The sequence below is a fragment of the Phyllostomus discolor genome, chromosome 10, assembly GCF_004126475.2.
Source record: "Phyllostomus discolor isolate MPI-MPIP mPhyDis1 chromosome 10, mPhyDis1.pri.v3, whole genome shotgun sequence".
In the NCBI taxonomy this organism is placed as follows: domain Eukaryota; kingdom Metazoa; phylum Chordata; class Mammalia; order Chiroptera; family Phyllostomidae; genus Phyllostomus; species Phyllostomus discolor.
This window is the reverse complement of record NC_040912.2, coordinates 80,831,870-80,847,613: the sequence shown is the minus strand read 5'-3', so window position 1 is coordinate 80,847,613 and position 15,744 is coordinate 80,831,870. Positions and strand designations below refer to the sequence as shown.

The 15,744-nt window shown below is 40.4% G+C and overlaps 1 protein-coding gene across 1 annotated transcript in view; it reads right to left on the bottom strand.

Moving 5' to 3' along the window:
- The window catches only part of NUP205 (nucleoporin 205), a 71,439-nt gene extending 56,687 nt beyond the window's left edge, over window positions 1-14,752 (bottom strand). The window contains exons 1-7 of the mRNA XM_028525484.2: window positions 14,525-14,752; window positions 10,018-10,160; window positions 8,554-8,725; window positions 6,436-6,580; window positions 5,888-6,047; window positions 5,225-5,453; window positions 2,818-2,982 (exon numbers count right to left, since the gene is read on the bottom strand). Of these exons, the coding sequence (XP_028381285.2) occupies window positions 2,818-2,982; window positions 5,225-5,453; window positions 5,888-6,047; window positions 6,436-6,580; window positions 8,554-8,725; window positions 10,018-10,160; window positions 14,525-14,744 (1,234 nt within the window). The 5' untranslated portion in view covers window positions 14,745-14,752. The remainder of the gene's footprint in view (window positions 1-2,817; window positions 2,983-5,224; window positions 5,454-5,887; window positions 6,048-6,435; window positions 6,581-8,553; window positions 8,726-10,017; window positions 10,161-14,524) is intronic.
- Between the last annotated feature and the right edge of the window lie 992 nt (window positions 14,753-15,744).

The window sequence follows — 15,744 nt, the reverse complement described above, 5'->3', positions numbered from 1 at the left end:
AAAAATTACTACAGAAATCTGCGATGTAACACTGATGTAGTCAGGGAGCTACTATCAAAACATTAGCATCTGAAAATGATGCTAAGGCTTTAATCTCAGTCAATGCAATGATCTGGTCATTCAGAAAAAGTCTTCACAGCCAATAAGTGAGGCCAAAACTTGAACACAACCACCTAAGTAACTCTACTAATTTGGTGATCAAGTAGCAAAAATTGAAAAGCAAATCTTAACCTAAAGAGAAACTGGTCTACTTGTAATTTTTTTTGGTTTTTGTTTGGAAATTTCAAATTATCTTAAAAAAAAAAAAAAGACCAAACCTCCACACACCCATGGGCTAGCTTCAATATTACCCATATGGGCAATCTCTTTTCATTTGGATCTCCATGCACCCTCCCTCTCCACCAAAATTAGATTCAAGCAAATTCCAGACAATTTAACATTTCACTGGTACTTCAGCATGCAACTCAAAGGTACTTTAAAAAGAAAATAAACCAGGAACAAGTATAAAGGACACATGGACAAAAACTAGGGGCGGGTAGAAATGGGAGGGAGGTGGGGAGGGCTGGGTGGGTGGGCTGGGAGGGGAGTAAAAGATAGAAAATTGTACTTGAACAATAAAAATAAAAATAAATAAATAAATAAATAATAGAACTAGAAAGAAAAAAAAAGAAAATAAACCACATACACATACAATACCATTATCATATCTTAAAAAATAACTCCTCGATGTCAAATATCCAGACAGTACTCAAATTTACAACTGTCTCATAAATGTTGTGAAAGATTTTGGTTTTGTCTTTTACTTTTTATCTTTTGTGCAGTTTGTTTGCTTGAATCAGAATCCAAAGAAGAGCCACATATTGCAACTAACTGATACGACTGTAGGCTCCTCCTCAATCTTTAAAATATTTCCCTTGTCCTTTATTTGCTGAAGAAACTGGGGCTTCTATCCTGCAGACTTTCCACAATGTGGTGTGGCACGCATCCCAATGGTGCAGTTACCACATTTTCTGTCCTCCAGGCAAACGAGAAATTGGCAGTTTTCTCTAGAGAGGCTTGATCTTACATTCAATTTTCTTGGTAACAGTTTGTCTTAGGTGAAGTTGTGTCCTTCCACCGAGGAACACACTGCTGGTGACTTCTTCTAAATTTCACACATGAAGATGCGAGGTGAGTCTGTGGCACTCTGGCTTTGGAAGGGGACTGCCACAGAGCTGACTCTGCCTGACTGCCAGACCAAGTGTAGACACAGCGCGCCACCGAAAGTGTCTTCGCTGCTTGGAAAGGGTCGGGAGGGAGCTACACCAGGATAATCTCACCCAGAGGAACAGTGCTGGGCTTTTTTGTGCTTTGTTTTGTTCTGCATTTTGAAGTAAAACTTACATACCTATCCATTCCATACAAACTCCTTGAGAACAAAATAGTTTCTTAATTCTTATTATGAGTAATAATGATTACTGAAATTACCAATTAAGTAAATATTAATAATAATAACAATAATTCCAAATCTTCACTTGAATTCATAAGTGTTGGAATTAAAATTGCATGATGATCAATTCAAGAACTATTTATGGAAGACTAGGTAATAAGTGGCATTAATAGCTTAATGTAAATTGAGTCTTAATGTTAAAATCAGTATATTTAAATTTTGTGAAAGTTTATCACAATTCCAAACACATCCTTTATAAATTAATGCAATAAACATGTTTGATAAAATTTTAAGAAGTCTATGAAGAGAGTGGGGACTAATTTTTTTAAATTGAGATGTTTATTAAAACTTCTGTTATTTCAAGAAATGCCCATTTCTGAAATATAAGATAAACAATTCATCCTTTGTAGCAATTTTTAAAATTCAGTTTTACAAAAAAATTAGTTTAAAAATGTTAATTATAATATCCCTAATTATCAAAGCTTCTAAAAGGGTATGGGCATGTAAAGCTAAAGAGATTAAGTCGCCAAAGACCTAGGAGTGCAAACGGAGTCTGGGTGCCCAGCCTGCGCCTACCTACTCCTCCACGGCCAGCTGTCCCACGTTCTGTCGTGCCTCTCAAGGTCAGGGCAGCAGTACAGTAACTTGCACGTGAACTTAATGAAGCATTGTATAGCCACTTAAAAGTTTAAAGGGTCATTTTATGACCCCCTCAAAAAATTAGACTCCAGAAACAGAATTTGCACATGATTATAAATGTCTAATTAGCCATCTATCAGCTTTAATAAAAAACCACTTGGCCGAAGAAAATCTGCTAATATGGAAAATGCTTTCTGCAGCCCCTTTGGGGACCGAACACCACCAGTGCACAGGACCTTCCGGAATCACACAACTGGGAAGACAGTGGAATCAGCTGACACACCAGGACTAGAAAACATGTACAGGGATGGTAAACTTTAATACAGTCTTCCCAGATTGACCGCAAAAACAAGCGACCACTCTGGGACTTGGAATGACAACGAAAGCCCAGCTCTCAGCCCGTGAGTGTGCACCACTGCTTGAGCGTGATAATTACACGAATGTGAACAGCAGAGTAGGGTGTGCGCAGTGGGCAATGAGTGGTTAAATCAGAATCCCACATCCATTCTTGATTCGAAGATCTCCTTTCTAACGTACTGTATTTAAGGGAAAAAATATTTCATATAAAATCTCTTTGGGAGACAAGGGGGAAAAAGCTGTATTTCTCCACCTTACAAAGTTTCACTTAACACAGTTCTGGATATCTTCCTACGCTCATGGTTAAATGTGGCAAAAATAACACCCCTCCCAAAATACCATTAAAACTGATACGTTCCTTCTCATACCAGAATCTCCTACAGTCAACCCACCTGTCACGTCAGGTAACTGAGACACTCCCCGCAGCGCCAGGGCCCAGGCCAGCCTGACGGTGGCCTGCAGCCCCGGCAGCTTCCAAGGCTGTGAGTCCTGGAGGCGAGAGTGGATGGTGGCGATGTACTGCCGCTCCGTCAGCAGTGGGAGCTGCTGCATCATGTCTGCAAACACAGAAACAGAGCGCTGTGCCACGGAAGCAGGGAAATGTGCGCTTGGACACGGAGAACTAATGTCTAAAAGTCAGAAACATCACAGAACTTTCATTAAAGAATTATGACTACTTAATATTAAGGCTTGAAAAACCAAAAATTACACTACTGTAAAAACTGCACACAAAACAAAAGATATTAATAAACCTAAATTTTAATCCATTATTTTCTATGGGTTTTAAGTGTACTATAAATAGATTAGAAAAATAAAGAGCTGCTCCTGTTTTCAGTATATAAATTCTAAAATATAAATCAATGCTACTTAAAAGTCAAAATATTAGAACCTTACTATATAAATAAGCCAACCTGTATTTAAAATATCAGGTAAAAACTGACCAAAAACAGGAATGCAAACTGCAAACAAGTACCTACTTTGATTGTAACAAATGAAATAGCCAAATGATAATCAAAGAATTTTCAAATTACAGTTCAGTTGTACTGTGGTACTTCAAACGAGCACAGAATTCTGAATACTAATAATAAATAAATAAGTAAATGAGAAACCACTGATCACCTAAGATTTCACTTATTTTCTTATACTTCCTGTTGATGTCATCTTGTGAATAATTAGTTCACAACTTTCAAGAACACATTCTTTTTTGTTGTTGCTGTTGTTGTTAAATCCTAACCTGAGGATATACATTTATTGATTTTTTGAGAGAGGCAGGGAGAGAGAGAAACATCAATGGGCTGCCTCCCGCACATGCCCCAGCCTGAAAACAAACCCTCAACCAGGTGTGTGACCTGACCAGGAACCGAATCCATGACCTTCCGGTGCATAGAAGGATGCTCCAACCAACCACGCCACACGGGCGAGGGCTAAGAACACACTCTTTATTTAATTTCCTATACTTTGGAAGTTTCTGTCTACTACTGTACATGCACTAATAATTCACTTCTCCCATTTATTAATCATTGATAGACAGAATAACAGAAATTACAAATGAGTTAATCAATCTAAGCACCTGAAATTGATACAACCACAACCTAGTGCCAAAACCTTTACATCTTTGTTAGCCTATGAAACTTTCCAGGCATTTCCCTGTTTTTGGAAAGTCCCAGTTTACAAACTTTCACTCATACAGCCTGCCCCTAATTAGCTCCGTGATTCACTGCAGGAAACCTGACCAATGTGCTAACGAGCGGCGGCACTCCTGTGCGAGCACGGGAGCTGCTTCCTGTGCGACACACGAAGGCCTGTGTGACGGCCTGACAGGAGGAGGGGGCTGTGTTTTACATGAGCCTCTCCCAGGGGCTCAAGACAATCCCCCAAGATGACAGGCACATGTCCCTTCTCCTCATACACCTGATGACAGAGGTAGATGATGCAATCTAGTGAACAGTGGATAATTATTGGAATAATTATAAATATCTATTACACGAAATGGTAATAATCTTTCTCTGGGGGGATCATTTTTGAGATCCTCAGTTCTGAGCGGTAACTGGTTATGTGGTTACCAAGTAAATATCATCTGCTTCAGAGAAAATAAAAGTCAAAGATGATATGCTACTAAAAAATAGTAGCTCTCTCTTAGAATGTTTTCATGAAAGGTTTGAAATGTAAATAAATAGTAAAGAAACAAGCAATTAAGTAAATTAGGCATGTGTAACTCATGAACCTGTGTTACATAACCTTTAACACTTTCCCATTCCAAAACCCAAAAAACAATAAAAACATCAAACAGGATTATAATTATTGTTTAAATGTAGTCTCATATCTAAATATTCAAATGCAGGACATAGGCTGGGTGGAAGAGAGGAAAGGGGGGAAAATTGGGACAACTGTAATACGGCAATAAAATATTCAATTAAAACATACACAGAGTCCAGCAGAAGTAACGCATGCTTGAGTGTGGTTGGTGGGGTAATAATATGGGTGTAATAATTTATAGTTTTAATGTGAACATGTCACCTAAAATGTCATACGGTGTGTTTGAGTGTGATATTGTTATGTTACAGAATTTACATCTTATGATTCTGTAGTAAAGAGTTTGTGATAAAAAGGGGGTGTTATTTGTGCCAAACCCTGTATATATTCAAATATAAAGGAATAAAAAGTGTACATAAAGGAATAAAAAGTACAATTTTTAACTGTAGCGGGTAAAACAGCATCCTTCTTAAATGCTATGCCCACAACCTTACATCTGATTCCTAGAAATAAGTGCATTGCATTAGCAGGGATGGAACCCAGTACCGTCGCGCTCCTCTATGTTCTGCTCTACGAAGCTGGTGTCGAAGCAGTACAGCAGCGCCATCAGGAGAGCCAGGTTCACTGAATCCAAGGAGCCGTTCGCCTCCACTGTCACTCTTTCCAAGTGTCCGATAAGGAGCAGGGTGTCATCTTTGCCCAAAGGTGACTGGCAAGCCCAGGCGAAAAGGCTTTCTGCCAGAGACTGCCTGCACTCCTTGATGAGATCAGAAACCTGGAAATAAAAATGTATGATTAAATATGTGTACAATAAAAATGTATAGATAAATCACACTGAAGCCTGGCCTTACTCCAAAATCTGAACTATCTTTTATAAAGGCTAGCTAAATAAATGTATCTACATCTTACAATCTCACCTCTGAAATTCTGAACAAACCCTATTGTTAATTCCTCGTTCTTAAGTTCCAAGCTCCTGTGTGGGAAAACCAATTTCTGGAAGAGTTCATTCCAAAAGAAGAGCTAGAATGGCACAAAGGAACTAGAAAGAAGCTAAAACAACCACTAGTCTATTTCGCAGACACAGTGGCCTAAATACTGTAACATGCATTATTAATTTTCCTATGCCTGTACCGGAAGAATGTTCTAACTGTCAGGACTTCTCTGCCTCCGAGATTGGACAGCCCATGAATCGATCGTGTGAAGCCTTGCCTCTTTGCGGTGCTTTTCACTGCCCAAACCTCTCTCGCGCTGTAGTTTCTCAAACTCATTGTTCACATCAATCTGTGACACCAGAGTGAGGATTTTGTAGGTCAGCCCTTGCTCCATCAGCTCATCTGTAAAGCGAGTTGTCATGGAAACCAGTTCTGGGCTGTAATAAAAAGAAATCAATAAACAAAGTTATGACGACTAGTAATGCTTATACTTCCTCATTAGATGGATACCGCAAACGCTCTTTTGACAATATGTTGTGTTACTGCAAACAACCGATGAATTGCAACCTAGATCTTTTCATCCTTCTTGGATCACTGAGTTTCAACAAGCTTCTAACCACAAACAACTGAATCATCTTTCATTTGTAAACAAAGCAAAGTACATTTAAACACGTTGTGTCAGTCTCAGCAGAGAAAGGGAGCATTTATGACTTATGTTACATTACTTAAATCATACATATTAATGAGAGATTTTTGTTGTTTCTAACATTACAATTCTCCAGGTAATTTCTAATGAACCCCTGAAATCCTAGGAAGCACACAGACCTGAGTTCGAGGGTCCACGTCTTCCCTCGTCTAGACTGTATCAAGGCTTTCAGGGAATTTGCAATGCATCGCTTTCCATCCCAGTATAAAAGAACAGCTACTAGTCCTCTGGTGAGGCCAGGAAAGTGTGGCTGCTGGTGCTCTCCTAGAAAATGGAGTGGAGAAATAATTTAGTAAATGAGTACTTATGTAATGTGCTTAGGATGAGACAAAAATCACTGTACCAAGGTTCAAAGAAATCACAGATTCTCAGGGCTTAAGGGCCCCTGGGGTCCTCTACCCCAAACATCCACCCACTGTTTCATTCTCTTTCTCAGGAAATCTTTCCAATATTTAGAAGTTTCTTTCCCTAGAGTCTTTTCTGTTTCATCTTCGTCACTCACCCTTTTAGCTGTTCTCCTTCGAGTAAGTTCCACTTGGTCTTTTTTTTTTAATGCACCCTGCCTATAGTTTCAGTCTCCTTTCCTATGGCTTTTTCTCCCCTTAGTTCACTTACCCCCCCCACGCCCCTCCCTTCTGTCCCCCAAATCCATCTCACTGCTCCACACCTCTGTGCAGCCGACTGCTTCGTGTGGATGCCCTTGGTCCCCTAAGCGCATGCCTATTCCATTTGACATACACCAACTCACTTTTCAACACCCACCTTAAGCCTCACATCTTTGCGAAGACGTCCCTGTACAACCCAGGGTCAGTTTAACCCTCTGCCCTCCAGACCATCACTAAGTCTTGCACAAACCTGCATCAGCGTACTTAATGGTGCTGTGATTATTTGCTTCCATGTCTTTCTCCATTACTAGACTAGGAGCTCCTTTACACTAGTTGAGGTTTGGTTCATCTTTATATCCCTGGAATCTTAACACAGTGTCCAGCCCATGGTATGCAAAAAAATAAATTTTGTTAAATAAAAATTCTGAGTTAAACTCAAAACTCAAGCATGTCCAGTTAACATCTCCATCACGGGATGGGAAAACCACCTTATTTATTCTCAATGTCCCACTTCTTCTAACACAGCCTCATGTGTGGCAGCCACATTGACTTCCTTTCACTTACACTGTGTACATGGCTTCATGCGGCTCCTTTGTTATAATTACAATGAATTTCTTATTTTATGGAAATCTCTGTTTTTTTTCTATATAGTAGCCAAAGAAACAATCTCAAAGTTATTCTAGATTAAATCTTCTGATTAAAATTGCACTTAGAATAAAATCCAAATAATTTTCATGGCCTGTATGACCGAACAAGGTCTGGCCCTGTGTGTGTAGCTCCATGAGTTAGATCATCATCCCAATACACCATGGTTGTATGTTCAATCCCCCGTCAGGGCACATACAAGACTCAACCAAAGAATGCATCAATAAGTGGAACAACAAATTGATGCTTCTCGCTCTCTTCCCTCCCACCTTCCTCTCTAAAATCAATTTTAAAAGATTTTTGTAAAAAGACTGAGTAGGGTCAGATTCCTGCTGTCCTCGTCTCCCTTCTCTCTGCCCCTCACTCCCAATGTTCCCAGGGGTCTTTTAACCCTTTCTCATGCCTCTGTCCTCACCTCAAGCACCTGCTGTTTGCTCTGCCTGGGAACTCCCTCCCAACAGCCCTGGCATGTGTCATCCTGAAGGCCAGGTCAAGTGTCCCAATGTCACCGAGGCCTTCTCTAAGTACCCTATTCGACTTGCCTCCATCTATCTCCCACTGCCTCGCTTTATTTTCTTCCTAGAACTCTGTATTATTAAAGTGATCTTATTCTGTCCTAGTCACTATCTGAATCACTCCTTCAAAGAGCAAACTCCAAAAAAAGCAATGACCTTACCTTCTTCCTCATTATATGACAATAAGTGCTTTGTGCCATAGAATTTCTCAGATGCAGCCCGTGATTCTTTGCTAGTGAACAACCATGTGAAAGCTTACATTAAAAGTTAAGCTACCTCAGTGCCTCCAGTCACTAAAGCCTTCCATTAGCCAAAGGGAAACGAAAGGAAATATTCTGAATATAGCTTTTCAAATCAATGGCATCCTTAGAAACTATTTTGGAATCTAAACTGACCCACTACCTTGAACTCCGAGTGAATAATTTTGTAATTCTTACTACCTTCCTGTAGGTTCAGTTAAATGCCAACCTACCAGCAAGGAGAAGCTCAACAGCTGCTAGTTCTCCAATGTCAAAGAGGTCGCTGAGGATGAAGGCCTCTTTAATGAGCTGCTCGGGAAGCAGCCGGGTTCCTTGCTGACCCTGGATGGCCACTCCCTCCGTGCTGGCTTTCTGAACCTTCTCGTGTTGTTGGACATTCTTTGGCTACGATGGCAAAAATAAGTACGGTCATGTAATGAAAAGAGTCCATTGGAAACGAGGTCTTACACAGCTACCTAAAGAAGTTGATTCTAAGGCAGACTGGCAACATGACAAAAGAGGTATTTCTTGCCAGGTCATCTACAATTAGACCTTTAGGAGGTGGCATTTTACATTACCTTCACCTTTTTACCCTACTACTGCCTTCTCAGTAAGGGCTTCTGCTGAACTCTGAACTACAACATTTTAAGAAAGCACACAAAATAGCTTACTGCTTTTCAAGTTTCTAAGGAACTTTTCCATTTATATGTTTAATAAATAAAAAAATAAACTCTTCAAGTGGAAAATAACACACAGATATATGAAGTGTTGCATTAATTAGTGGGGCTAATGATAGCTTATTGGTATATTATTTAAAAAATACTCTTCTCCCCCAAAAAGCCTTACAACTTGGTTCCGATATTTAACGAATAACATATAGTCCAGAATTACTTCATGGATCACACTATCTTAGACATTTTTACACCTATAAAAAGGCTACGAAGGTCATTTACTCCAGCCCCTCTATTAACAGGGGGAAGAGCTGAGGCCCAGATAAGTCAGATGGCCAGCCTGCGGGAAGAAAACTCCAGTGGAAGAGCCCACACCGGAACTCGGCTCAACTGGCTCCCAAGCTGGGACTCTTTCTAAGAAAAATAGCTAAAAGTCCTAAAAAGCAAAAGGCCATTTCTGGTTAAAACAAACTCAAAAATAGTTCTTATATGATCTTGTTAGTTTATAAAATTGATAAATGGCAAGAATAGGCATTTCCAAACACAAATCCTCTCCTCTTAGTACTCTATTCCTGGATGAAAAGGATTTCCAGATGCAGTAATTAATGATACGCAAGATTTGATTTGTTCAGCTAATACAACTCACATAACATTATGAAGAGTTAAAATTTTGAAGTGTACCTGGAAACAAATAAAATCATCAATCTTACTGAGCTTAGAATGAACCATAAGTCACAAATTCCAAGGAGGCTCATTTTTCTAGAATATACTGAACTCTCTAAATTGTATTCAAATAGTAATATATCTCCGAGCTAGAAATAAATCAATATTAACTTCTCCGGGAAACACAAAGAAACTAATAACTGGTTCTAGGAAACAATGACATTTTGAGAGAAAGCTCGAAATCAATGGACAAGTACAAGTAACATATTTCATTTACATGCATTAAGAGTTTATGTGCTCCTTCAATCTTTAAAAAAAAAAACAAAAAAGCAAATCCAAAAAACAAGAAAGAAGATTTCCTACTGGGTTTCTGAACAAGGAGATGAAGTCAGGTTTGTGTTTCTTCAAAATCATGTCAAGAAGGTGGATGGCTTCAGGCTGTCTTCTCCAGAGAGCATTTCCCACTGTCTGCCAGATGTCTTTGTAAGGGCCCCATAAACTAGCAGCTTAAAGAAAAAAATAAACAAAACCAACATCAAATAAAACGATACATTTGGAAAATAACTTAAGGTGTTGTCTACTCATTTTAGTCATGCTCATGGATACTTTTAAATACACCAAGTTATACAAATAAACCAAACATTAACAAAAAAGCATACTTATTAAAATTCTCAAGCAAAAATAGAAACATCATTTTTCTAACTTAATATACTGTAAATTCTGACTTTAAGTTGGAATATCAGCCGAACCTGGTTTTCCCACTTTATTAGCTGTGTGACAAAGAGTGAGAAAGTAACCTCCTTACACTTCAATTTCCTTTTGCCTAAAATAAGGACACCACCTGCTCCCTAGGGTTGAATGACTAAATGAGACGCACTAGATAAAACACACAATACAGTGCCCGGCATACCTCAGGCACGCAACACATGTAAGCGACTTTCCGTCCGAGTGAAAAGCCAGATTGGGGGATATCAGTTTGTAAAACTTAGCATCTAAGAAAAAAGAGCATTTTGGCCAGGATACCAGCTAATAAAAAAACAGCACAGAGTTATGAAATACTTTTGTAAATTCATGTAAAAAGGGTTACGTTTGGATTTGTGAAGGTAATAAGAAGTAATACCGAACTTTTGCTATGTGCCACTGAGCACAGTTCTAAGCTCTTTCCATGTATTATTTGTCTCAGAACACTATGAGGTCAGTGCCATGTCTTCCTCCATCTTTACAGACAGGGAAACTGAGGCACAGAGGTCAAGAAACTCACCCAAGGTCACCCTGGGCAAGTAGGTAGGGTGTGAACCCAGGCAGTCTGGCAGCAGAATGTGTGCTAACCACTAAGCAGCACTGCCTCCACACGGAAACAAGAAGGTGAATTTAGGTATTTCAGACATGTCCAGTAAATAGCCTGGGATGTAAAGAAATTAAGATCACATCTAGACATACCCAGGCAAATTTACATAAACTCAGCCAGATTCACTTATCTAAGAATATTTAAGCTCCATGAACAAACAGTATGATATGACAGGGGACAAGAAGAGAAACAATCCTGGTTTCCTTTTTTTTTTCTTAAGATTTTATTTATTTATTTTTAGAGAGGGAAGGGAGGGAGAAAGAGAAAGAGAGAAACATCAATGTGCAGTTGCTGGGGGTCGTGGCCTACAACCCAGGCCTGTGCCCTGACTGGGAATCGAACCTGTGACACTTTGGTTCGCAGCCCAAGCTCTATCCACTGAGCTATGCCAGCCAGGGCTACAATCCTGGTTTTCAAAAACTTGCAATCAAGTTCAAGAGACAAAGTGTAGGTAAGTGAAATATTCCACTAACAATACAAAGAGTATAATTGTCGCCGAAAACAATGTAAGAATTTTAAAAGATCAAATGATGGTCAAGGACTTCTAAGGAATGGCTATACACTTGTGCAGCAATTTGAAGGATGAGAAAAATGTGGGTGACAAAGGACAGCCAAGGGAAGGTGTGAAAGAGAATTCAAAGAGCATGTGTGAGAGAATGGTGTCAGACTGGTGGCTTTCAAAATTCGTTTCACTATAGTCCGTGGTAAGGAATATCTCATATCTCAACCCAGTACACACATACATGCAGAAGTCAAACAAGTTCCATGTGAAATACTAACATTCGTTCATTTATTACACCAGTGCACTCATATTTTGTATACTCTTTCCTTTTTCAGTGGAAGACCCATTACACTTATTTAAAACCCATTATTTGAAAGACACTACCCTGAAGTCCAAGGTTCTGTCTTCGAACAATCAGATATGGTTCCCATAAGTGTTTATTATAAAGACTCTGAAAGGGAAACTAGTCAAATCCAATCAGTCACTCAACAGACAACACTTAGAAATAAATAACTATACTAATTGTAAAATTATCCTAAACTATAAAGGATGCTCTGTAAACACATTTAACTGGTATCTGAGAAAACACAGAACCAAATAAAGTTACCAGGACAATACGACTGCCATGAAAGTGAACCTAATTAAATGCACTACATTTCTAGGAACAATGTCAGAAGAAGGCAATCTACTGGGGAATTTTTTTAAAAGAGGGATGTGTAGACAGAGGACAAGACTAAATCAGTCAAGCTCGATTATTCATTCACTCAACAAACACTTATGGAGGGCCTGGGACTATAGACTAAGCAAAACAGACAGGATGCCTCGTGGAACTTACAGACTGACAAGTGGGACATTAAACACAGACTAAAAACAGGTACCAGTACAATAAAAAATGTGATGAAGCGTAGCGCTGAGAATATATTAAAGGGAACACCTACCCTAATCTGAAGGGCAGGGCGGGAAATGGCATGTCAGGTCTTTGGCGTGGGGGAATGGAATCAGAATGCCTCAACCACACTCAGAGAGCAATCCTCCAACCCCCTGCTTTGCTCCCATACTTGCCAAACCTCTGATTAGAAATACAGAGCGTCATATAAATTTCTAGAGCAAAGAATGAGCTGACGCACCAGCAGGAGTACCAGCGTAGATATACTTCCCATTCAAGATCAATAAATTGGCATACTGGTATGGCATATATCTGTCTGTTACTGAGTTTCATTAGAGAAAGTCAACTACTAGGATCTGATCAACTCTGGACACACTAATAAAAGAGTTCTGGACCTGTCAAAATGAGGGCCTGCCCCTGGGTTCTGGTGACACCCCATCAGATGCTAGTTGCATGGTGCCTAACTGACTTCTCTAGAAATCGCCTTCTTGGCCCTCTCTAACTGCAAAGGATGTGTAGTTTTGAGCCTTGGATTTCAGAACAAGACGGCTTTTTTCCTATTGGTAAATGGGAAAGTTTCAAGTACTAGTAGGCAGCAGGATGAAATTGGTATTGTAGGACAAAGGCATGACTGGTGGACTCTCTAGAATAGGGAGTGTCAGGAACCAAGGATGAGAGGTAAGCCACCCCTGAGGTGGGAACCTAAACTACAACAGTGAAATAGACAAGGCCTGTTTGTAGAGTCAGAATTGGCCATTGACCGCCACTGGGTGCAAAGACAAGATACCAAAAATGACTCCTAGGCAAATTTGAATCTTGCCTTACAACAAGTACTTAAGAACTCTGACAAACTAAGGGGAGGGAAAATGCTGGAGGGAGTGGGGGTATCCGGCCAGGTGTGTGAGGACAAAGGGGGAAAAAAATGGGATAACTGTAGTAGCATAATCAATAAAATATACTTAATTTAAAAATAAGTAAATAAAAAGGAAAAAAGACCTATGGCAAAGAGTTGACAATAGAAAGTAAACTCTGTAAAAATAACACAATATACAATAGAACTGTGAGTAATTAATAAATTTCCCTGTATTGTACACACTAGCCTCAGTAAGTTCCGTTTCTGAAATGGTTTGATTTGAAACACTCAGCTTTGGATAACGTTTCAAGAATATCAGTCCTGTGCAAAGCAGAACAAAACGGGGCGGGGGGGGGGGGGGAGACTGCATAGGGCCAGAAGAACAAGGTGTCCAAGAGTGTTCTTGAGTGAGATTCTCGACAAGCAATTACCACACAGATACGCTCTTAATCGTGCCCACGAAGCTAAGTACATTTCAATCTAGCCACTGCCATTCTAAGCAGAAAATTCACTTTCACAATCCTTGCCCCGCCCACTAGGCGCCAACAGTGCTTCCCAGGAATCGTGACAATCAAAGTGCACCCACTCTGTCAAACGCCCCTGGGACGTTTGAAATTCCCCGGTTGAGAACTGCCAAAAGAGAACCCACCCCAAGTCTTTCCGAGTTCCTTCACTGCCTTCTAGATTCCACCTCGTCCCGAAGATCAAACACTCCAAAGGTACAGGAGCATCCAGAAATGACCACACCCGCAAGCAAAACTGGAAGTCATCTGATGAGCCCAGGGCACCCCTTCTCCTTCTCCGCCACCTTCCGAATTGCAGGGTTCATAATCGGGGTCCTCGCTTCCTGCAAAACCCCCCCGGCCTCCACGAATGGTCCCGGTGCGAGTTGTCAGCCCGCGCTCGTGGCTGAAAAATATCTCAGGTCCTCTGGCCTCATTGCCCGAGACTTGAGTATTCTGGCGAAATCCCGGCCGCAGACACATAAAGGGGTGGGGAGTGGGAACGATCAGGCTCGGCCCTGGGCTGCGAGAGATAGAACGCGCACGATTGCAGTGAACCCGGTCCCCTTGCCTCGACCCTCAAAGCTCAGCTCCAGGAGTAGAGCCGCAGCGCCATTCAAACAGGGGAAGGGCCGGCACGCTAGGTCCAGAGCTAGGGAGAAACGAGCACTATGCACAATGGGAGGCGTACGCTCCAAAGAACCCCACAGCCCGGGTGTCTCCCTGGAAAACCGATCGTAGCCCTGCCCCAGTTTCCCTTCGGCCCCACCGCACTTACCCGAATTTACCGCCAACAGCGTCGCCATCTTGGAGGCGCACCAACAGAGGCCAGTGCGCACGGAAGCCCCAGAAAAGTGGGAGGCTGCCCGGGGCGATACCTGAACAGAAAGGTACCACGCTGGCCCCTCCGAACTGCACGCCAGACAGATCCAGGGGTACAACGACTCGGAAATCTGCTCTGGGTCGCAGAAGTCAATTTTTGCCGCGGTTATTAGCATTCAAATAAGGCGAGGGCAACCCGATCGAAAAAGGGAGGTCCTTGATTTAACGTTAATTGTGCAGTGCATCCTGGGACTTGTAGTTTCTTGTTAATAGTGAATAGAATTGGTGAGGTGGGACAAAAAAAGATATTCTGAAATGACTCTCATTTAAGATATATAAGAGCCGTAAATCCAAATCGTCATCTTCATTTCAAATTAAATATTCCCTGCATTGCTCCCTTACTTCTGGGAATGGAGAAGTGCATAAGGTGCCTAAACCCCAAACAACCAGTTTGAGTTGTTACAAACTAAGTTTTTATTACATTTCAATATATAGAGTGCATTGAGTCAAACACAGTTGCATAGAGTGAAACAAAGAATAACATTTTATTCTGAAGTTTTCAGATGATACAAAATTAGAATAATGAACGCCCAGCTTCAATAACATCGCCAATTCCTGGACCCCACCAGGGTCCCCAACACGGAGATTATTTTATTTTTTTTAATCCTTACCGAAGGATATTTTTTATTGCTTTGAAAGAGACAGTGAGAGAGAAGCAGTTGGCTTCTCTTAAGTACCCCAACTTAGGCATGTGCCTTGACTGGCGATCGAAACCATACCTTTTGGGCATACTGAAGAATGCTCCAACCAACTGAGCCACATCGGCCAATGCCAATATGGATATTATTTTGAAGCAATTTCCAGACATATCATTTCATACTAACAAATACTTTTCTACTTAAGCACCCGCAAATAACTGGACCTTCTTTCTTTACTTGATAGATTTTAGTTTGCTAATTTTCAAACTCAAATGTACCCATTCCCATTTGCTATCACATACCAGATATTTATTGAGAATGTCACAGCATAATGTAATAATAATGCATAGCATGATATATGTATATATTATTTTATATATTTTATATGTTATTTATATATTATTATTTCATTATCTCATTTAATCCCTGAAACAATGCTATCAGGCAAATAATATAATTATAGCTACTTATCACAGAT